The sequence below is a fragment of the Leopardus geoffroyi genome, chromosome A1 (genome assembly GCF_018350155.1).
Source record: "Leopardus geoffroyi isolate Oge1 chromosome A1, O.geoffroyi_Oge1_pat1.0, whole genome shotgun sequence".
In the NCBI taxonomy this organism is placed as follows: Eukaryota; Metazoa; Chordata; class Mammalia; order Carnivora; family Felidae; genus Leopardus; species Leopardus geoffroyi.
In genome coordinates this window covers 190629872-190649209 of record NC_059326.1, presented here as the reverse complement: position 1 = coordinate 190649209, position 19338 = coordinate 190629872, and the positions used below count along the sequence as shown (strand labels likewise).

Genomic DNA, 19338 nt, shown 5'->3' with positions numbered 1-19338 from the left:
CTATTGGAGTACACTGGAATGAAATGGGAGTTTAATTGGTATAGCCACACTGTGAGGCAATTTGGCAGTTTCCATTAATATTGAGCATGCGTGTATCATAGCTAAGCCTTAGCAATTCCGTGCTTTGTTATCTACCCTACAAAAAGACATGTGCACAGGGAAATCTGTTTGCAAAAGTTTGCTGCAGCTTTCATATATATGTGAATGAAGTGAACAATGTATGTGGGGAACAGCAAAACTATGGCATATGCATTCCCTGTAAACATAATGAATCATTCATTCCATGCAATCATTCCAAGGTTATTAGAAGTAAATCTTTATCAGTTGACATGAAAACTCCAAGGCTTATTAATGTATGAAAAGGAAAAATTCAAAACAACACATAAAATACAAAACCATCTTATAAAACAAAACAGTTAGCTTTTTTTTTTTTTTTTTTTTTGTCTGTGGGCACAGACGTATGAAGGTATATGCATAGAAAAGTGTCTGGTGGGATATACACCCAACTCACTGTTCCAGTCGCTTTTGCCATCAGAGGAAAGGAACTGGAGAAGGAGGGAGTAGTCAAAGGGATTTTAGCTTTATGATGCTGTTATTTTTTTCACCTGGGGTGTTTCTGTATTACTGACTGGATTAAAAATTAATATTTAAAAAAAGGAAGCAGACAATTTGGTGTGGCAGAAAAACACCCATTAGGCTACAGTGTAAACTTCATTCTGCTAGTTACTGCTTTTGTGTTCTTGGGGGAAAGCCACAATAATCCTGACCTCATTATCATTGAAAGCAAGGGGGATATATAATACTTGCTTCAGAAGTATTTCGGAGGTTTATACGCAATGAAGTATCAAATGCCACATGAAATTAATAAAGTATTAGTACAAGTAACCAAGCATTTCAGAATTTAGAAATAGGACAAGAAGCTCTTCCCTGCTGGTACAAAAGTATCTTGGAGCAGAAGAATCACTGATAATCAAATTCCCTTTTTGGGAATTACCTAGGACGGTAGGTACAACCTAGGTTCTGTTCCCAGCTTTGTTCCTTCTCCAGGTGGTGACCTCAGGAAAGGCCCCTTCCCCAGTCAGGGTCTCATTTTCACTATTTACTGAGGAAAGGGTTTCATTCTGCATCTTTTAAGAGCATATCCAGTCCTGATTGATCCTTGTTGATTCTGAGCAATCACTCTCTTCTAAATTGGTCATTTTAGAAAAAGTACAAATGAAAAATGAACAAAAGACAGTTCTCTAGGTGCTGCTTCCTTCACATAGGATTGGAGAAGCCTACCCCATCAGTGTCCAGCCAGGAGCAGGAACATAGACTCCAGCAACCTTCAACACAACGTAAACCTCCACACCTCAACTACTCAGGACAAGATAAAGACCACTGAAAACACTGATAAAGAAAGTGACAGGGATTGCCTTCATTCCATTAATTCCTACAGAGTATCTAGGAAGAGAGGCAGTTAAATGATCAATTACTACAGGGTGACAAGTTCTCTGATGGATGACTTCATGGAAGATAGGAATTCATAGCAGAAACACCTCACCCCGTCCAGAGGCTCAGAGTGCTCAGGAAAAGCCTGACTTGGGTGGAGACCTGATAATGCATGTAGTTACCGAGAAAAGAAAGGCAGGATGAAAAACAGCATGGCAAAGGTTTGAAGGGTAGAGAGAACACATTTGTTTTCCTTGGAATGGAAGTGCTTTTGCAGGCAGCACACTTGAGAAATCATTTGCAAATAGCTACTAACTTTGAAAACTGCTAGGGATATTAGATACTGTCTAGTTCTAGAATCATGGATTGTTCAAACTGGTCTTATCTGGCTCCCTCATTTCATACATAGAAGAGCCAGAGCAATTTAGACATGTTTCCATTGTTAATGACTAGTGACTGAGACCACTGCAGCTCAGTGAGGAGCATTTTGCCCAAGGCTGCCAGGACACAGAAGTCTAAACTGGCCCAGGATGAGTGTGTACACTTGCATCACCCAAAACTTGGACACAACAAACCTCACCTTCTGGTGAGGGATGAAGCGTCATACCCAGCAAAAGAAGACAAACAAAAAGCAAACCAAAACCACTGAAAATAAAGAGAAAAATACAAATTATAATAAGAGCTCTGCAGAAGAATTCCCCTGGCTCCAACTATGCTAATAATACCTGCAGAGGAAATTTCTTTTCCCCATTTCATCTGACCCTTTATTTTGTGTTTCTTCTTAAGTTGTCATTTCTGATTTGAATACAAATTAGCCCACTGTAAAACTCTAAAACCAGTCTCAGGATAAAACCCTATGTAACTAGAAAGGCAGAGACCCTCCAAAGAAAAAAATCTGGGAGGAATCAAGAATGAAGCAGGCTTCTGCTCTACTGAGGCCTGATCGGCTGTGAAAATCTATCACAGGATGCCAAGCTCTGCAGGGACTCCTGCATGGAAGGATTCAGAACACTTACTCAGAGAAAGCCGCCCAAGTTCAATCAGCAGCCAGAGAATAAGAGGCCCTTTGGACATTTTGACTGTTGGCAGGCCCCAGGAGTCAGTCTGTCTGTCCAAAGTCCATTTCTTATACTCTGGTTAGTGCTGACAGGGCAGGACCTTTTAGTTTCATTTCTCTTTCTGCCTCATAACCTTCCCTTTCCTCCCTCCTGAATAGTCTCCCTCAAGAGATGTATGATAAAATGTGCTGAGCTCTTTCTCCTGACCACCAGTGTATGTGGAAATGTGTGGACTGATAGTGAGGTTGCACCTGTATTCCTTTGTCCATACATATCAAAGGATTTCCTACCCTGTGTGTTAGCATCCATGCATGTGCTTGTGTGTATGTGCATGTGTAAGCTGTGAATGAGCTACAGTCCTTCCCACTCCTGTGCAGCTTGTAGTAAAATGCAATGAACTCACCTCATTGGCTTCTATTTAAACATGGACTCCTCATAGGGGCCAAAGAAAAGTTAGACTGGAAATGGGCTCTGCTCCCTTTACCTGGTTCACCTGGTTCTCCATCACCTGGAACTTTAGCCCCTTTACTCTGATAACTGGCAAACAAAAGCAATCAACCATCACATAAGACAAAATCACCATTAGAATTTACTAGACAGGGAAAGAAGAATTCAATAGAGGAAGCATACCGTGGCCATTACAGGACATGCTCAGGTAACAAACAAGCCCAAGGTCAAGACCCAGTTCTACCAGTTTTTAGTGAAGTCTTCATCACCTAATGATGAAGAGCATAAAAGATAGCTCATGAACCAGACTATAAGGCTTGGGTGAGATGATAGACCTCTGGACTCTATAGCTTCAGTGATCTATCCAAGACCACAGAACCAGTTAGAGGAGGAATCAAATCAAACAGATATGTTTTCTAACATAGATTTAGGTCATCATCATTGGTTACTGAATGTTTAGTTATATTCCAGGCACTCTACTACATGATACAGATGTATTATTTAATTCTCACAACACTAAGAAATAGGTATTTTTTCCCATTTAACAGACAAGGGAATGGAGGCTTAAGGGGGCTACATAAATGACATTGACAGTCAAGAAAGTGAAAACATGACTCAAGCCCAAGTGTCCCTGATCCCAAAATCCATGCTCTTGATCATGACACCCTCCTTCAACCTGTGGTCCTTAGGGAACCAAAGCTATGAGACACACCATACCAGTGGCCAGCCAAATTATACCCAGCTCCAGAGAGGGAATTTAAGGATGCACAAATGCTCTAGATTTAAGAAAAAAATCCTCATTTGATTGTAACCAGCCAAATGAGTCTCAGACCTTCAACATTGCTCATAGTAAAAGTATTGGTGAAAATACAATACTGGATGAGTCTCTGCACTCAGAGAATCTAGTAAAACAGGGGGAAGGGATGAAAATAGAAGGATTCAGAGAAAATGTTCCCACTGACTACCCACTGAACTGTGGGATCCTCTTCCTAGGAAGCTGGGAGAGTTAGTCTCCGGACAAATTGGATAGCCCTAATAAAACACTTACAGATATTGATATTTAGGTGCTCCCCGTTAATACCAACACAATTCCCCTTCAATGAAGCTACCAGTTCATGAGCCTCAGTCATGTATGCAGCATTCCTAATTAGTTTTTAGTGTGTCTTTTAAATATGAATAGGCAACTAAGGATCAGAGACATTTGGGGAAATATTCAATATGAAAAAGATACAAAGACAACACCCAAGATGACTTTGTACTCACATGTCTAGGAAATTGATGGGATGACTAGAAGACCTAGTGGCTGGACAGGTACCCCTGTGCCTCCACATGGCCTTTCCACAGGCATCTTGGGCTTCCTTCAGTATAGCAGTCTCAAAGTAAATGAGTTTCTTACACAGTATATGGTTTTCTCAAAAGTGAGGGGCGCCTGGGTGGCGCAGTCGGTTAGGCGTCCGACTTCAGCCAGGTCACGATCTCGCGGTCCGTGAGTTCGAGCCCCGCGTCGGGCTCTGGGCTGACGGCTCAGAGCCTGGAGCCTGCTTCGGATTCTGTGTCTCCCTCTCTCTGACCCTCCCCCATTCATGCTCTGTCCCTCTCTGTCTCAAAAATAAATAAAAACATTAAAAAAAAAGTGAGCATTCCAACAGACTCAGGAAGAACGGGCAAAGGTTATGACCTAAACTGACATGTGATTCAGTATTATTTCCACTGCATTCTATTGGTCAAGAAGAAGGCCATCCCAGGGGTGCCTGGGTGGCTTGGTTGGTTAAGCATCCAACTCTTGATTTCAGCTCAGGTCATGATGTGAGATTGAGCCCTGTGTAGGGCCCTGTGCTGAAAGTGCAGAATCTGTTTGGGATTCTCTCTCTCTATCCCTACCCCTCCCTGCTCCTCCACTCACATGCACTCTCTATCAAATAAATAAACATTTAAAAAAAAATAGAAGGCCATCCTGGATTCAAGTAGAAGGAACAATACAAGGGTGCGAATAGCAGGAAGTTCATTGGAGGTGAAGGGGAAGCATCTTTGCAGACTTGTTACCACAACAAGCAAACCATGCTGGAGCAAAAGGACAGAGGAGTAAGGCTGGCGGTGGTAGTGGTGAGTGTAACTGATAGATCATCTCATGCATTTAGGTATTTTGAAAATAGATCAAGTCGGTCTTTGATAGAAAGGGCTTGAATCATTTAAGAAGAATTTTGATAAACACTTGGGAAATTAAGAAAAGGAAAACAGTAGACAATTATTACAATCAGGAAACACTAAATATTGTACATGAAAGAATATGAAATTACAGTACATTTGCTCAATTGGAAAGATAGTTGTACAGTCATGATAATGTAAACTCTAGCTACTAGTTTAACACAAAATTATGATAGGAGTACATTGGGAAGATGGGCAGAGAGGAAGGGGAATGGGGTACTCACCCTTCAGGAGGTCAATAGACGGTAATCAAAATGGTCAATCAAACAGTAACAGTAAAAGCACATTATTAGTAATATGGAAGGAAAAAAAAACAGAAGAAAAAAACTCAAAAGAGTTTACATTTTATGGGAAGGAATAGGAAAGGTATTGGCTGTTTTTTTAGTTATAAGCCTTTTATAATAATTTTACTTTAAAAAATGTGTATATTGAGCACATCTCACATCCAGATCTTAGTTTCTAAATACCACTCACCAATAAAAGGAACCAGGCTCCTTGGAGAAATGTCTGGTTCTAGGACTGGGGCAGGAAATACTTAAAATGAGTCTGGAGCATCTTGTGCTAGAAAGTCTGAAAGTGCTCAAAAAGTAAATAAAAAGTAAAATCCACAATGATGTGATTGTTAAATGGACACAGGAGGCAACCAAAAAAGCTACCCATGACCAAAGCAGGAACAACCCAAGCAACAATATAAACTAGAACTGGATTATAGCCCAAAGTATAAAATAAATGTCGATACTGATACAGTGATCAAATCAATAAATAAGCGAGAAAGGAGAGACAAATCTTCTGTCCAAAAACATTCCAAATAATTTATGTAGTTACTTCCTCCTCAAAGGAAAGGTAGAACATAACTCCTATCCTTAATTGTAGGCTGAACACAGTGACTTCCTTCCCAAACTTCCAGTAAAGACAGTAAGAACAACAACTAACTTTACAGTGGAGAGATCTGGCAAACACTACCTCTTGCAGGTGATCAAGGCCAGCATCAACAGAGACAAGTCATGTTGATGGTTTGCACCCTTGACATGATGTGGTATAAATGATACTTTACCCGTGTGGTAAATTTTTCTTCCCAAGAAACATCATCCCAGTACACTCATGAGAAAACCATCAAACACAGCCAAACTGAGGCAGATTCTACAAAATATTTGACAAATACTTGTCAAAATATCCAATGTCATGGGGCTCCTGGGTGGCTCAGTCATTTAAGCATCCAACTCTTGATTTCAGCTCAGACCATGATCTCACGGTTTGTGAGATTGAGCCACGTGTTGGGCTCTGAGTTAATAGCACAGAGCCTGCTTGGGATTCTGTTACTCCCCCTCTCTCTCCATCCCTTCCCTACTCTCTCCTGTGCATGCTCTCTCTCTTTCTCTCTCTTTCTCTTTCAAAATAAATTTTAAAAATCTTAAAAAACCTGCCAAGGTCATTAAAAAACCAAAGGAAAATCTGAAAAAATGTTACAGCCAGGAGGAACCTCAGGAGACATGACAACTAAATGTAATGTGGTATCATAGGCTCCTGGAAGAGAAAAAGGCCTTTAGGTGAAAATTAAGAAAATTTTGGACGTTGGTCAATAGTATTAATAGTGTTAATATTGGCTTATTAACTGTTACAAGTATACCATTACCATAATGTAAGATGTTAATAGTAGGGGGAAACTAAGTGTGGGGTGTATGGGAACTATCTGTACAATCTTCATCATTTTTCTGTAAACCTAAGGCTATTCTAAAATAAAGCATTTTGAATGCACATATGCTTTTATTTTAGAAATGCAAATTTTAATAATAATTTAGTATCTGTAAAGGGTCACACACTGGAACGAGAGGCTAAGCTTGGTTATCCTCTCTTCCTAAGTTAGGGTCCCTAGACGGTCTTCATCCTAATATTGGATGCTCAATTTGTATTACTGTATTAAAGTATATTATTCTTCAGAGAGGGCCATAGCAGTTTTAGGTAATTCATGTCTTTACCACCTTCCTCTACATATGGAGGTTTGCACCTGGAGAGCTGGTCCTCCCTCATTTTTAGTCAGTGCAGTTTAGATGGTATTGATTTCATTCATGGCCATGGTGTTTGGATCAAGGATGAACAATTGATCTGAATAAAGCCAAGGATACACAACCTTGACACATTTACTAGAATTTTTGAGTTCTAGTTCCCTATTTTCCACTGATTTTTCAGCTATAAGGATATGGGCCTGGATCCAAAGTTATCCATTATGCCACTAATGGGTGAAGCCTGCCTGATGAGAGAACCAATTAGGCAGAAGGCAAGTGGAGAAATAGAGAATCCTAGGTCCTTGACAAGGTTTGAACCTCTGAAACAAGACACGTCAATGTGCCAACAAATGTCCTTTTGAAATAAAGCCGGTTTGTGTGGGGTCTTCAGTCATTTGGAATCAAAAAGACCTATGTTCTTAAATCTAGAAGAACTTCTATATCATGGTAATTCAGATGGATGGCTAAGGTTTTTCCAATCATAAGAGTTTACACAATTATCTGGCTCAACTATGTGCTTCACCAAATACCTGCTATCACCCTGACCTTTCAATCATTCAGCAAGTGGCTTGTCAATCTATTTACTTTTGGCATGTGGAATTCTGCTAGGTTCTGGGGATAAAGACAAATAAGGCATAGATCCTACTCTTAAGAATATGACAGTTTCAAATTTTAAGCAGAGGAGGTATTATTTAAATTACTACTTAAAGATAAGGCTGTTGGAAGCCAAAAGATAAAAGACTGTTAAGTGATATGAAGAAAACAGAATCCATGTTTTCTAATAAAGAGTTCTTTGTGGTAAACAATACTTCCTTTATGGTAAATGAAGTTAAATGTAATCCCACTCATTCATTTTTATTTGTTCATTTCTTCATCAGTTATAGAAGAGGTCAGCAAACTATTGCCCATTGACCAGATCCCACCCACCACCCATCTTTGTAAATAAAGTTATATTGCAACACTGCCATGCCCATATGTTTACATATTGTTTATGGCTGCTTTCACGCTACAATGGCAGAGTTGAGTAAATGCAACAGATACTGTATTGCCCACAAAGCTAAAAATATTTACCATCTGGTCTTAACAGAAAGAGTTCACCAACCTTTGGACTATATATGGAATTCATGCTATGTGCCATGTACTGTGCTAAACACTGAGACAGCAGTATGAGACCAGCCACTCTTATCCTCAATAAGTTCACAAGCTGGTGCCTCCTACTGGCAGACAAGCAAGTTAATAGACAATATAGCACGGTGTGATAAGGAAAGGACAGAATAGTAAGGGAGTGTTGAGAAAAGATCCCTAGCCCAGTCTTGAAGATGGAAAAAGAGAGTCAAGAACACTTTTTAAATATAGACCTCAAGGATATTGGAGAGGATTGGGGCAGCATAGAAAAGAATTTCCAGCAGGACAAAGAACATGTAAAAGCTCAGTGACTAGAACAGCGAGGCATTTTAGACTAACTGAAGAATTTAAGCTTCACAGGTCTTTATCATAGTATTTAAAAGTAAATGTAAAACTTAAATGCTCTGACCAAAATAAATAAATAAATAAATGAACAGGTAAAATAAAACAGGGCTATGTGTAGACTAACACTGAGACAATATAGTGATCTGAGGATTATGATTGGTGTGCGTGTGTAAATTTCTCTATGGCTGGACCTCAAATCAGGAGGGAAGAAGTGCAAATGAGGGGACGGGGACACAGGCCAAGGGCAGATCATAAAAGACCTGATAAGCCACATGAAGGAGGGCACTGTCTGAGGGCCAAGAGGAATCCATCTTTTGTGGATGATTACTGAGCCTGTTAGTAAAACCTATAAAAGAAAGAATTCCACAAACGGGAGCATTTTCATTAAAGTGTGCCTAGAACTAAGTTGTCACATCTCTAAATCTCCTCCAGCTTTGGCAGTTTATGACTACATATTCTGTTAGGTCAGGAAATGACTTCAACCTGGGAAAGGATATTTTCTGATTTCTTTTATTGAGGTAGAAGGACAGCCTCTCTTGCTCATTGTCAACCATGGGAGCCTATTTAGCAAGCTTCCTCTCACTCTATGACCCCTGCATCAACTTCTTTATTTTCTATGGGATGGGAAATCGCACTGCCTGGGTTCCATCTTGACCACATACTAGCTGTATGGCTATGAACAATTTACTCAATGTCTCTGTGCTCAATTAACCTTCTATAAAATAGAGATGGTAGTACCTATATCTTGGATTGCTATGAGCACTAAATGAGATGGCCTATGGAAAGCATTTAGCAGAGTACCATGCAGATAGTGAACCCCCAAAAATATTAGTTATTATTCAAGTAGTTATTATGCAGGTAGAGTTAGAAGAACACAAAAGACAGAATGACCTATTGTAGTGGATATATCTTATTGTTGCCTGTTCAACATCCCTTCCTTTGTGGAACCAACCCTTTTTGAATCTATATGGATCCAGTCTGGCATATGATTAGGGTGGGCATATGCCTTAGGTATAGCCATTCATTTTAACCCATTACCTTGTGGGGACTGATATAAGGCAAAGAAAATAGACTGGTTTGTTTGTCAAAGCTGATTCAGTCAGAGACATGCAGATCCATGGAATCTTGAAATCTTGGGGGGAAAAAAGGCAAGTAAAGAAAGGATCACTAATTTACTCATCAATCTAAAGCTTGATATGTGTGGTCACACCTCAGCTTTCATACTTCCTTCCAAGTAGTCAGTTCTACTTCTGTACAGCCCTAGGTGTTAGGGAAATAAAAAGGAATTAATATTCACTAAATTGTGGCTATGTGCTAAGCACTGTGCTGGGTGTTGTTCACACATAATCCCAATAAATACAAAAAATATATCTTTTGAAGTACAAGGAAAAAGGGATTAAAATACAGCTCTTCTTGTCTAGTATGTTAGTTAGAACTTATTTGAGGACAAGAACAGAGGTTCACTAATATTGCCCCAAGGAAGAAGTAACTCACGACAAGAGCACACATGGTCTGGAATCAATACCCCATTAGGAATCTCCAAGGCATCACTTTCTCTGTTCTTCTTTTAGGTATCTCTGCCTCTCTCTGAAACTCTCCCCATGACCAACTTCCTCATGATTTCAGCTTGCTCATGGTATGTATTATACAACCCAGCCCCAAATCCTTTCAGCTAAACTCTCAACTCAGCTCTCTGAGCTCACTGACTTATTATCTCAATTCTACATTCCAAATTCTTGAAAGAAAACTCCAGTCCCTTAAGTTCTCATTTTCTATGGTAGTCCCAGGCTATAGTTCAAAGGCAGATTGGTAGTTGGCTATCCTAGGATCAGCCTTGTCCATGAGGAGAAAGGGTCCACTGTGCAGAACTCAGTCATTCCATTTGTAACTTAGGAAATTGGAGCTATGGATGGGGTACAGTCCCTCAGAAGTGGCTGGGGTAGACAGGCAAAGACTAAGAACTCTAATACAAATAAGAATTTCTGTATTAGTTGGTCACCAAAATAGTCCATTGAATCACCTGGGAATCCATTCAACTGCGCATAACAGAAATTCCAATCAACAGAAGCCTAAATATTTAAGGTGATTGTTTTTCCTCTCATAACAAGAAGTCTGGATGTAGGCAACCCAAGAATTCAAAAATATCTCAAGGACTTAGGCCCATGTTGTTTGTCACAACAAGGTCATGGAAGGGTTAATATACTTCCAAACATCGAATTCACATTTGGGAAAGGGAAAGGAGAGTCATAGTGGCTTTCAAATCATCATTCCTTGACTTTTATTTGGAAAGGAATGCTCTTCTAAGCAAATCCCCCTTATAACTTATTATCCAGAACGAGACCACCAGTCAACACTCAAATCTATCCTATTACATATTTATGACTGGTTTCAACCAATTAGGGCCATCTGCTGAGCTTCTGGTAGGGACCTAAGGTCTCTGAAATCAAGAAATTGAATATACTGGTGTCCTGCGAAAAAAATTAAAGAAGGAAATTAAAAGAAGGAAAGGCTGTTGGTTGAACAGCAGATAGCATCTTCTTCAACAGAGCACTCCTCTAGGACAAGGGACTATGTATATACACCCCCTGCAACTGGCCCCATGCCAGGCTTCCAGTAGATAACTAGTTCTTGTTGAGTGAACGAATGAATATTTTGACTTATTAAAGGGCCAAACTGATGACAAAGTAGAAAAAAAGATGAGAGAGGCTGTCAGGAGACGAAAATATTTCAGAAATCTCCATGAGACCTTGTCTCACCTCTCTGAACCTCAATTTCTTCATCTTTAAAATAGGATTGAATAATCTCTTCACCACAGAGTTGGTTTAGGGATTAAATGAGACTACTTATGGGCAAGTTCTTTGAAATCATGAAGAATTATGAAGATACTGTTTTGATTTATAAGCTATGGAAACAAAGATAGGAGGAAGCTGGCATGAGTCAATTGGCCTTATAAAGTCATCCTCACAAATAGAAAAGGAGAAATGATGCCTGGGTGGATACATGTTCTGACTGGTTCAAAAAGTCATTGTTACATGGATTTTATCCTCTAAAGATGAAAGAAAGTTTCCATCTGAATAATATGGAAAGTGCTGAAATCTTGGAAACCCAACTCTTGTTTTTTCTAGTAAGGCCAAAACACAGGTTAAGAAATTGAAAGTGGGAGAATTAGATGTAAGAATGAAAAAAGTACATCATTCAACTTCACTGGGGATATCCTACTTGGCTCAAATATAAAGAAATAACTATTTCCAGGTCACATTATATTGTAGAAGCTCACATAAATATAACTGGCTGCCTTTGGCAGTTGAATTCAATTTAATTTCATACAGCTTAGTGATATTTTTATAGATATTCCAGTTATCTTCCAGGCATATGGTGAAGTAGCACACCCACCCCCATGATGTTAGGTATGGCCACAGGACTTGATTTGGCCAGGGCCTGTGGGCAGGAGTGTCGTGGGTCACTTATAGGTGGAAGTCTCTATGAATTGGCATACAATTCACTATTTTCCCTTCCCCTGACAGAGAAACTGGCTCCAAATAGTGAAAGCTCCACAAGTGGGGGTCCCTGAGTGAGAATGACATCAAGCAGGAACCCCTCCCCCAAGGACACCCAATAAAAGCAAGCAAAAACAAAAACAAAATTTCATTGTTCTAATCCACTAAATTGTTTGTTTGCTTAATCATAGCATAATGCACCATATCCTAATATCACCTCAGTCCTGTGGAAACAGCAATGAGAAGTGGGTAAGAACATTCAGGTGAGGCGATCCACGCTAGGAGGCTCTGATGCTTACTAGCCATATGGCTACCATTTACCCCGCTGTAGCCTTGCTCTTGTTCCTGTAGCAGTCTAGATCTGTGGCACTCAGATCTGGCTGCGTCTTAAAATCAAAAGAGAAACTTCTAAATAATATGCCCAGGTTCTACCCCCAGACATTTTGATTTCATTGGTCTTGGGTGGGACTGAGGCATTAATATTGAAGATCAAATGTGCAGCTGGGATTGAGAACCACTTGTCTTTAATTTTACTTACCTCATTCATCTCTCAACACTCAGACTGAATAGTCTATAAAAAGTCTTCCTGAATTCAAAGGTCCCACTTGAGTTTCAGTAGTAAGATGGGCACATCTTATCTCTGTAATTAGAACATCATAGTAAGATTATCCATGTCCATATTTACTTTCTAATTGGGTGTTAAATCTCCTAGAACACAGGGACTGTACTAGAATCTTCTTATGCCACTACCTCCTATCATACTATATATCAAAGTATATACCCAATAAATGCTTATTTATTTAAACAGAAAACAAGACCACTTGATTAAAACTAAGAAACCATTGGTAATCTTTGAGAAATCATCTGTAAGAGAAGGATAGAATAAATTGTAATAATTCTACATTGAGAAGTGAAGGTAAATTTGGTTATCCATTTGAGAAAACAAAACTGGAGGTATCATGATCCCAGGTTTCAAGCTATACTACAAAGCAATAGTCATCAAGACAGTATGATTCTGGCACAAAAACAGACATATAGATCAATGAAGCAGAATGGAAAACCCAGAAATTGACCCACAGCTATATGGTCAACTCATCTTCAACAAAACAGGAAAGAATACCCAATGGAAAAAAAGTCTTCAACAAATGATGTTGGGAAAACCAGACAATGAAATGTAGAAGAATGAAACTGGGCCTTTTCTTACACCATACACAAAAATAAATTCAAAATGGATGAAAGACCTAAGTGTGAGACAAACAAAATCCTAGAGGAGAACACAGGCAGCAACCTCTTTGACCTCAGCTGGAGCAACTTCTTACTAGACACATTACCAAAGACAAGGAAAACAAAAGAAAACATGAACTACTGGGACTTCATCAAGATAAAAGCTTCTGCACAGTGAAGGAAACAACCAAGAAAACTCAAAGGGAGCCTGCAGAATGGGAGAAGATATTAGCAAACGATATATCTGATAAACAGTTGGTATCCAAAATTTATAAAGAATTTATCAGATTCAACACCCAGAAACCAAATAACCCAGTTAAGAAATAGGCAGAAGATGGGGAGCCTGGATGGTTCAGATGGTTGAGCATCCAACTCTTGGTTTCAGCTCAGATCATGATCTCACAGTTCATGAGTTTGAGCCCTGCCTCAGGTTCTGAGCTGACAGCTTAGAACCTGCTTTGGATTTCTCTCCCTCTCTGCCTCTACCCTGTTTGCACTCTCTCTCTCTCAGAAAATAAAATAAATAAATGGGCAGAAGACACGAATAAACAATTTTCAAAAGACATCCAAATGCGTGAAAAGATGCTCAACATCACTTATCATCAGGGAAATACAAATAAAAACCACAATAAAATACCACCTCATGCCTGTCAGAATGGCTAAAATTAACAACACAAGAAACAACAGGTGTTAGTGAGGATGTGGAGAAAGGGGAACCCTCTTGCACTGTTGGTAGGAATGCCAATCTGGAGAACAGTATGGAGGTTCCTCAGAAAACTGAAAATAAAACTACCCCATGATCCAGCAATTGCACTATTAGGTATTTGCCTAAAGGATACAAAAATACAGATTTAAAAGGGTACATGCACCCCAATGTTTATAGCAGCAGCATTATCAACAACAGGCAGACTATGGAGAGAGCCCAAATGTCCATTGACTGATGAATGGATAAAGAATATGTGGCATATACGTACAATCAAATGAAACAAAATTAAAAAAGGAAAAATACATACATATGTAACATACATACATACATACCAAAAAAAAAAAGTTTGGTTATCTATTTGAAGATGTTGTCTTGACACAAGAAATAGAAAGACAAGATGATGATGGTCAAGAGAATGGGTTATTTTTAGGATGGCCAAAAAGCAGTTTTTGTAGCATTTGTAGCATTGTACAAAAGCAGTTTTGTAGAATGGGTTATTTTTAGGATGGCCAAAAAGCAGTTTTGTAGCATCATTCAAAAGGGGAAATGTGTTTCCGCAGAAAAGTTTAATTTTTGTGAGTCAAAGATTCAGAAATAGAAGGAGGGGGTAGGGGAAAAGCACTGGTGTACAGAATGTTGAGTGGCTATTCTAAATGCTGCGATCCAGGTGATATGTTTTCTTTCACTTCTAGCACGTGCTCAATAAGTATTTGTTCAATGAATACATTTTCTTTGTGTGAGTAAACATGTGCACTTTTTCACAGGTGCAGAGTTAAGTCCACCATACAGCTTAACATCAACATGGTCTGTTACACATCCTCCTATTTTCTCTGTTATCTACATACCTATCCTAACTTTTTCTCTAATGTATTGAGTATATATAAGTATCCTAGATATGTAAGTATCCTTGAAAGATGCATAGTATTGATTTGAATGTTATTTTTTAATTTATAAAACATTCTGCTATAGATTTCATTCTGCTTCTATTTTCACTTAACCCCATGTTCTTAAGATCTGTATTACTGTATGTGCATTTATCTTATAGCTTCTAATTGCTGACTATACCATTGTAGGCATATCCCTTATTACACCCATACAGTCTCTTAATGATGAATATCTGTTTGCCTCCAACTTCTCACTAACACAAACAAATATTTCAATGAACAATCTCACACCTATCTCTACATGGACCTGAGAAAGGGTTTCTTAGAGATAGGTACCCAGGAAAAGAATTATTAAATCTTAGGCTAGTCACACACTTAATTTTTGTAAGTGCTACCAAGTCTTTCTCCCAATCAACTGACCAGTTTTGCTCTTACCAGCTCTGCATGAGAATTCTGTTCCCCACATCCGTCCTAATGATATCCACCCCCCTTTTTTTCAAGCAGATTACAAATCCATACTAGGGAATCATTTGTTAATGATCCAACCAGAAGAAACCAAATGGAAATCTGGAGAAAAACGAAGGTACCACCAACAAAGGGAGCCCTTTTCTCCTCCAGTAAATAAACAACTTCTGAATCTCTTATAACCTGGACCAAAGAATCAAACTTTGCAAATCAGAATAAATATCTGGGCGGCTCTGGGCTCTGCTCAGGAACAGCTAGCTTCAGGGAGGGGTGAGTAACTATATCCTTCTTTATAATTTTTGCCAAGCTGATGAATGTAATGTTTTACTTTGTTCCCTTTAGATTTCTTTTACTACTATGAGCTTAGTCTCCTCTTCACATCTGGTTAACTGTTAACGTTTCTTCTCCTTCAGTGAATGGACTTCTCTTATCTTTGCCCATTTTTCTATTTTGTGTCTGTGTGTGTTTATGTGTATGTTCAGTATCATCTCTAAACATTACAGGTAATGTCTTCTGCTCCATCAACCCTCTACCAGCTTTGTCCATCGAATACTTCACTGAACTGAAAGTCTTAATAATGATTTATTAAAACGTATCAAGCTTTATCACTGTGACGTCTACTTGGGAGGGTCTTGTTTAAGAGGTTTTCCTTTTTGCCACTCCAAGATCACTATGATATTTGTCTATAGTTTTTTTCACTAGCTTTATAGTTTGGTTTTGCAATTGGTCTCTAATCCCTCTGGAGGTCACTATTATTTATGGTATGAGATAGAAACCTAACTTTATTTTTTCTATATAATAAGCTACTTTTCTCATTATTTTCCCCTAAAAATCCATCCTTTCTTCATTGGTCGGTGATGCCATTTCTATTGTATGTTATGTAGAATATTAGGCAGGTAGATAAATGTATGTGGATGTGTGTGTGTTCTGTGTTATTTATTCTGTTTCACTGGGCTTTTTGTTGGTGTTCTTGTCCTTGTGCTCTTATTACATTATTTAATATGATGGCTGGGCAGGAGGCTCTACTATTAAGAAGAATGGTTCTGAACATCCCGCTACCTTTGGCTTTTATTTTATTTATTAAATTTGTTATTTTATATTTTATACTTCCATGAAAACTCTAGAATCAATTGTTGAGTGCTTAAATAGAGTCCACAAGGAGGATGGGGGGAGCGGTGAAATAGGTGAAGGTAGTCAGAAGGTGCAAACTTACAGTTATAAGATAAATAAGTTCTGGGATGTAATTTACAACATGGCCACTGAAGCTAATAATGCTATATTGTATGTTTGAAAATTGCTAAAAGGGTAAATCCTAAAACTTCTTATCACAAGAAAGAGATTTATAATTGTGAGGTGATGGATGTTGACAAAACTTCTTATGGTAATAATTTTGAAATATACACACATACTAAGGTATGTTGTACACCTAAAATTAATACAATCTGACATTGCAATTATATCTCAATAAAATCAGGAAAAAATATTGTGTTGGATTTTTATTGCAACTGGCCTAAATGACCTGATTTATTAAAAAAGAATGGATATATTTACAAATGTTAAATCATTCCATTCATTAGCTCGGCACATCAGGTTGTCCTGTGTTCCTTAATAGAGTTTCAATTTTTTTTTCATAAAGGTTTCATGCACTTTTTATTAACTACTACATACTTTCTTGCTAATGTGATTTATACCTTACTTTTATATTTTTCAGACAATTTTTGCTAAAATAGAGACTACTTTCTATTTTGTATTCAGTTAATATGGATTACCTTTCAAAAAAAAACTTTATGAAACAAAAGGGGGTAAGAGACTACATGTGAAAACTTTTTTCTTTGTAGGAACAAGACTATTTCTTTCTCTAAAACAGGAAAGAAAGAAACAAGAAAGGTTAAAGAGAGAGAAAAGGGGAGCGGATTGAGGGAAGGAAGTTGAACAGGTCATTTCTTGAATGGAACTAGTCCTGAGAGGTTTATACTGTACTCCATAACGACAGAAAATACTTTTCTCCTAGGAAAACCAGTCCAGTCAAGGAAATCAAGGAGTGAGTAGGGAAACAACTCTTTTCAAAAAGCATTACAGAAGCCCAGAACTGAAGAACTCGATCTTTAGAGGAAAAGAAAACAAAGATCAAAGTGAAATCTAAACATTATATTCTCCACCTACTTCCTCATCTATAAAATGAGGAGACCGAACTCAATGATATCAAACTTCCTTCTACCTCAGGTCTCTGAAAATACTTTTTTTAGAAAATGAAGCAACAGAAGTGGAAAATAATTTTAAGTGTGAATTAATCTCTCTGTTGACTTTTTTATTCCACTGTTTTCTCTGGCAAAGAGGATTTGAGAAGAGTAATTCTTTATGGGAACTCAAGGGGAATAAGTTTAGTTCATATAACTGCACAGAGACCATTTGGGAATGGACACTTTTAGAGAGGAACTGGATTATTTTTACCACTGTCATTTTGGCCGGTTACTGAATTGGCTCTTTCTCTGACATCAGCTCTGTCCCCACTCTAATATTGAAGCTCTTTTCAACTGGCTCCATGCATTTTAAGAGTTTTCCCTCTTGGGCAGAGAAGAGGAAGAGACAGAAGTGAAACTTCTGGAGTTGCATTGCTAAAGGCAGCTTGTTCCTTGCAGACTCTTTGCTGCCAAATTTTTACTCCATGTTCCTCTTTTGGGAGGTAGGAGGGATTTTTTTCATATCAAAAAAATATTTGAGACAAAGTACAAAACTCACCACCTAAGCGTCTTACATAACAGACCTATTTCTTCACTCAGATGAGTTCCATTTCTCATTTCCACAGCGAGACCAATCCCCTCACCCACATCTCTAGGGTATACTTGGAAAGAAATCAAAGTTACACTTTTAAAGAACAGCAAATCTAAAATCAAATGATTCATCTCAAAATGCATAGGTATGCTTTACAAATAGGTGGAGATACAAATAAGTTCTTAAAACTGAATATCAGATTATTGTTAAGAATAGCACAAAATCTAAAATAACCAACTGTCATGCGCCATCAATATAAAAATTCATACTGACTCATCAATACAAAGATTCAGCAACCTCTTAAAAGGATGTTGTAGGTGTGTATTTATTAATGTGAAAAGATCTTCAGGATAGAAGTGGGGAGAATGATCTTCATGACTGAATGTGGCAATCAGGACACAAAGATTACACACAATCTTAACTGTCTTTGCAGGAAGAAACACACACACACACACACACACACACACACACACACACACACACAGACACGAGCCTGCAATGATACAAAAAGCATTAACAATGGTCCCCTCTGAGTGGAGGAAACAGGCAATTGTTGGCTCCTTTTTCTTTACATATCTACATTTTTTTAAATTTTGTGTACAATTAACTTACATTCTCACATTAAAACAAAAGATCTAAAGAGAAAGAAAACAAAAAATGAAAAGGCAAGTGAATAGTAGGTGTCTATGTCCTAATCTTAGCATGTCCGAAGTTTCACAGCAGAAGTTTGAGTAAAGCACAAAACTTTCCTAGTGCCTTAGTTTCCTTATCTGTAAAGTAGGAAGAGCTGCCTTCCGCTGGTCTAGAGTTTTTGTGATGAGTCAAAACATCCTCCCATAAACAATTAGGAGTAAGTTAAATGGACACTTGCCATAGACGCAGCAATTTCACTCTTCGATATTTACCCAAGAGAAATAAAACTATGTTAATACAAGTACATCAATGTCTGTAACATTATTCCCTAAGTAGTCAAAAACTGGAATGTTCACGCACCAAAATGCTAGTCGTCAATAAAAGGAACAAACTATCGATACGTGCAACAACACTGATGCATCTCAAAAACATTAGGCCAGGTGAAAAATCTAGACACAAAAGATCGCATACTCTACCGTGTCATCCAAAGGAAATTCTAAAACAAGGCAAAACTGTAGAGATAAGGAAACAGATCAGTAGTTG

At 38.3% G+C, this 19338-nt stretch overlaps 1 protein-coding gene and 1 long non-coding RNA gene across 4 annotated transcripts in view; both read right to left on the bottom strand.

Moving 5' to 3' along the window:
- Positions 1-2571, bottom strand: part of TIMD4 (T cell immunoglobulin and mucin domain containing 4) — a 31999-nt gene extending 29428 nt beyond the window's left edge. For all 3 annotated transcript variants that reach the window (XM_045436297.1, XM_045436306.1, XM_045436314.1), the window contains exon 1: positions 2448-2571. In XM_045436297.1, the coding sequence (XP_045292253.1) occupies positions 2448-2505 (58 nt within the window). In that variant the 5' untranslated portion in view covers positions 2506-2571. The remainder of the gene's footprint in view (positions 1-2447) is intronic.
- A 3075-nt stretch (positions 2572-5646) lies between these two features.
- On the bottom strand, positions 5647-10298 carry LOC123605057. The gene is made up of 3 exons (XR_006715570.1): positions 10109-10298; positions 9653-9746; positions 5647-5711 (listed from the first exon to the last, which is right to left on the bottom strand). It is a non-coding gene; the product is annotated as an uncharacterized LOC123605057 (long non-coding RNA).
- Positions 10299-19338: the final 9040 nt, after the last annotated feature.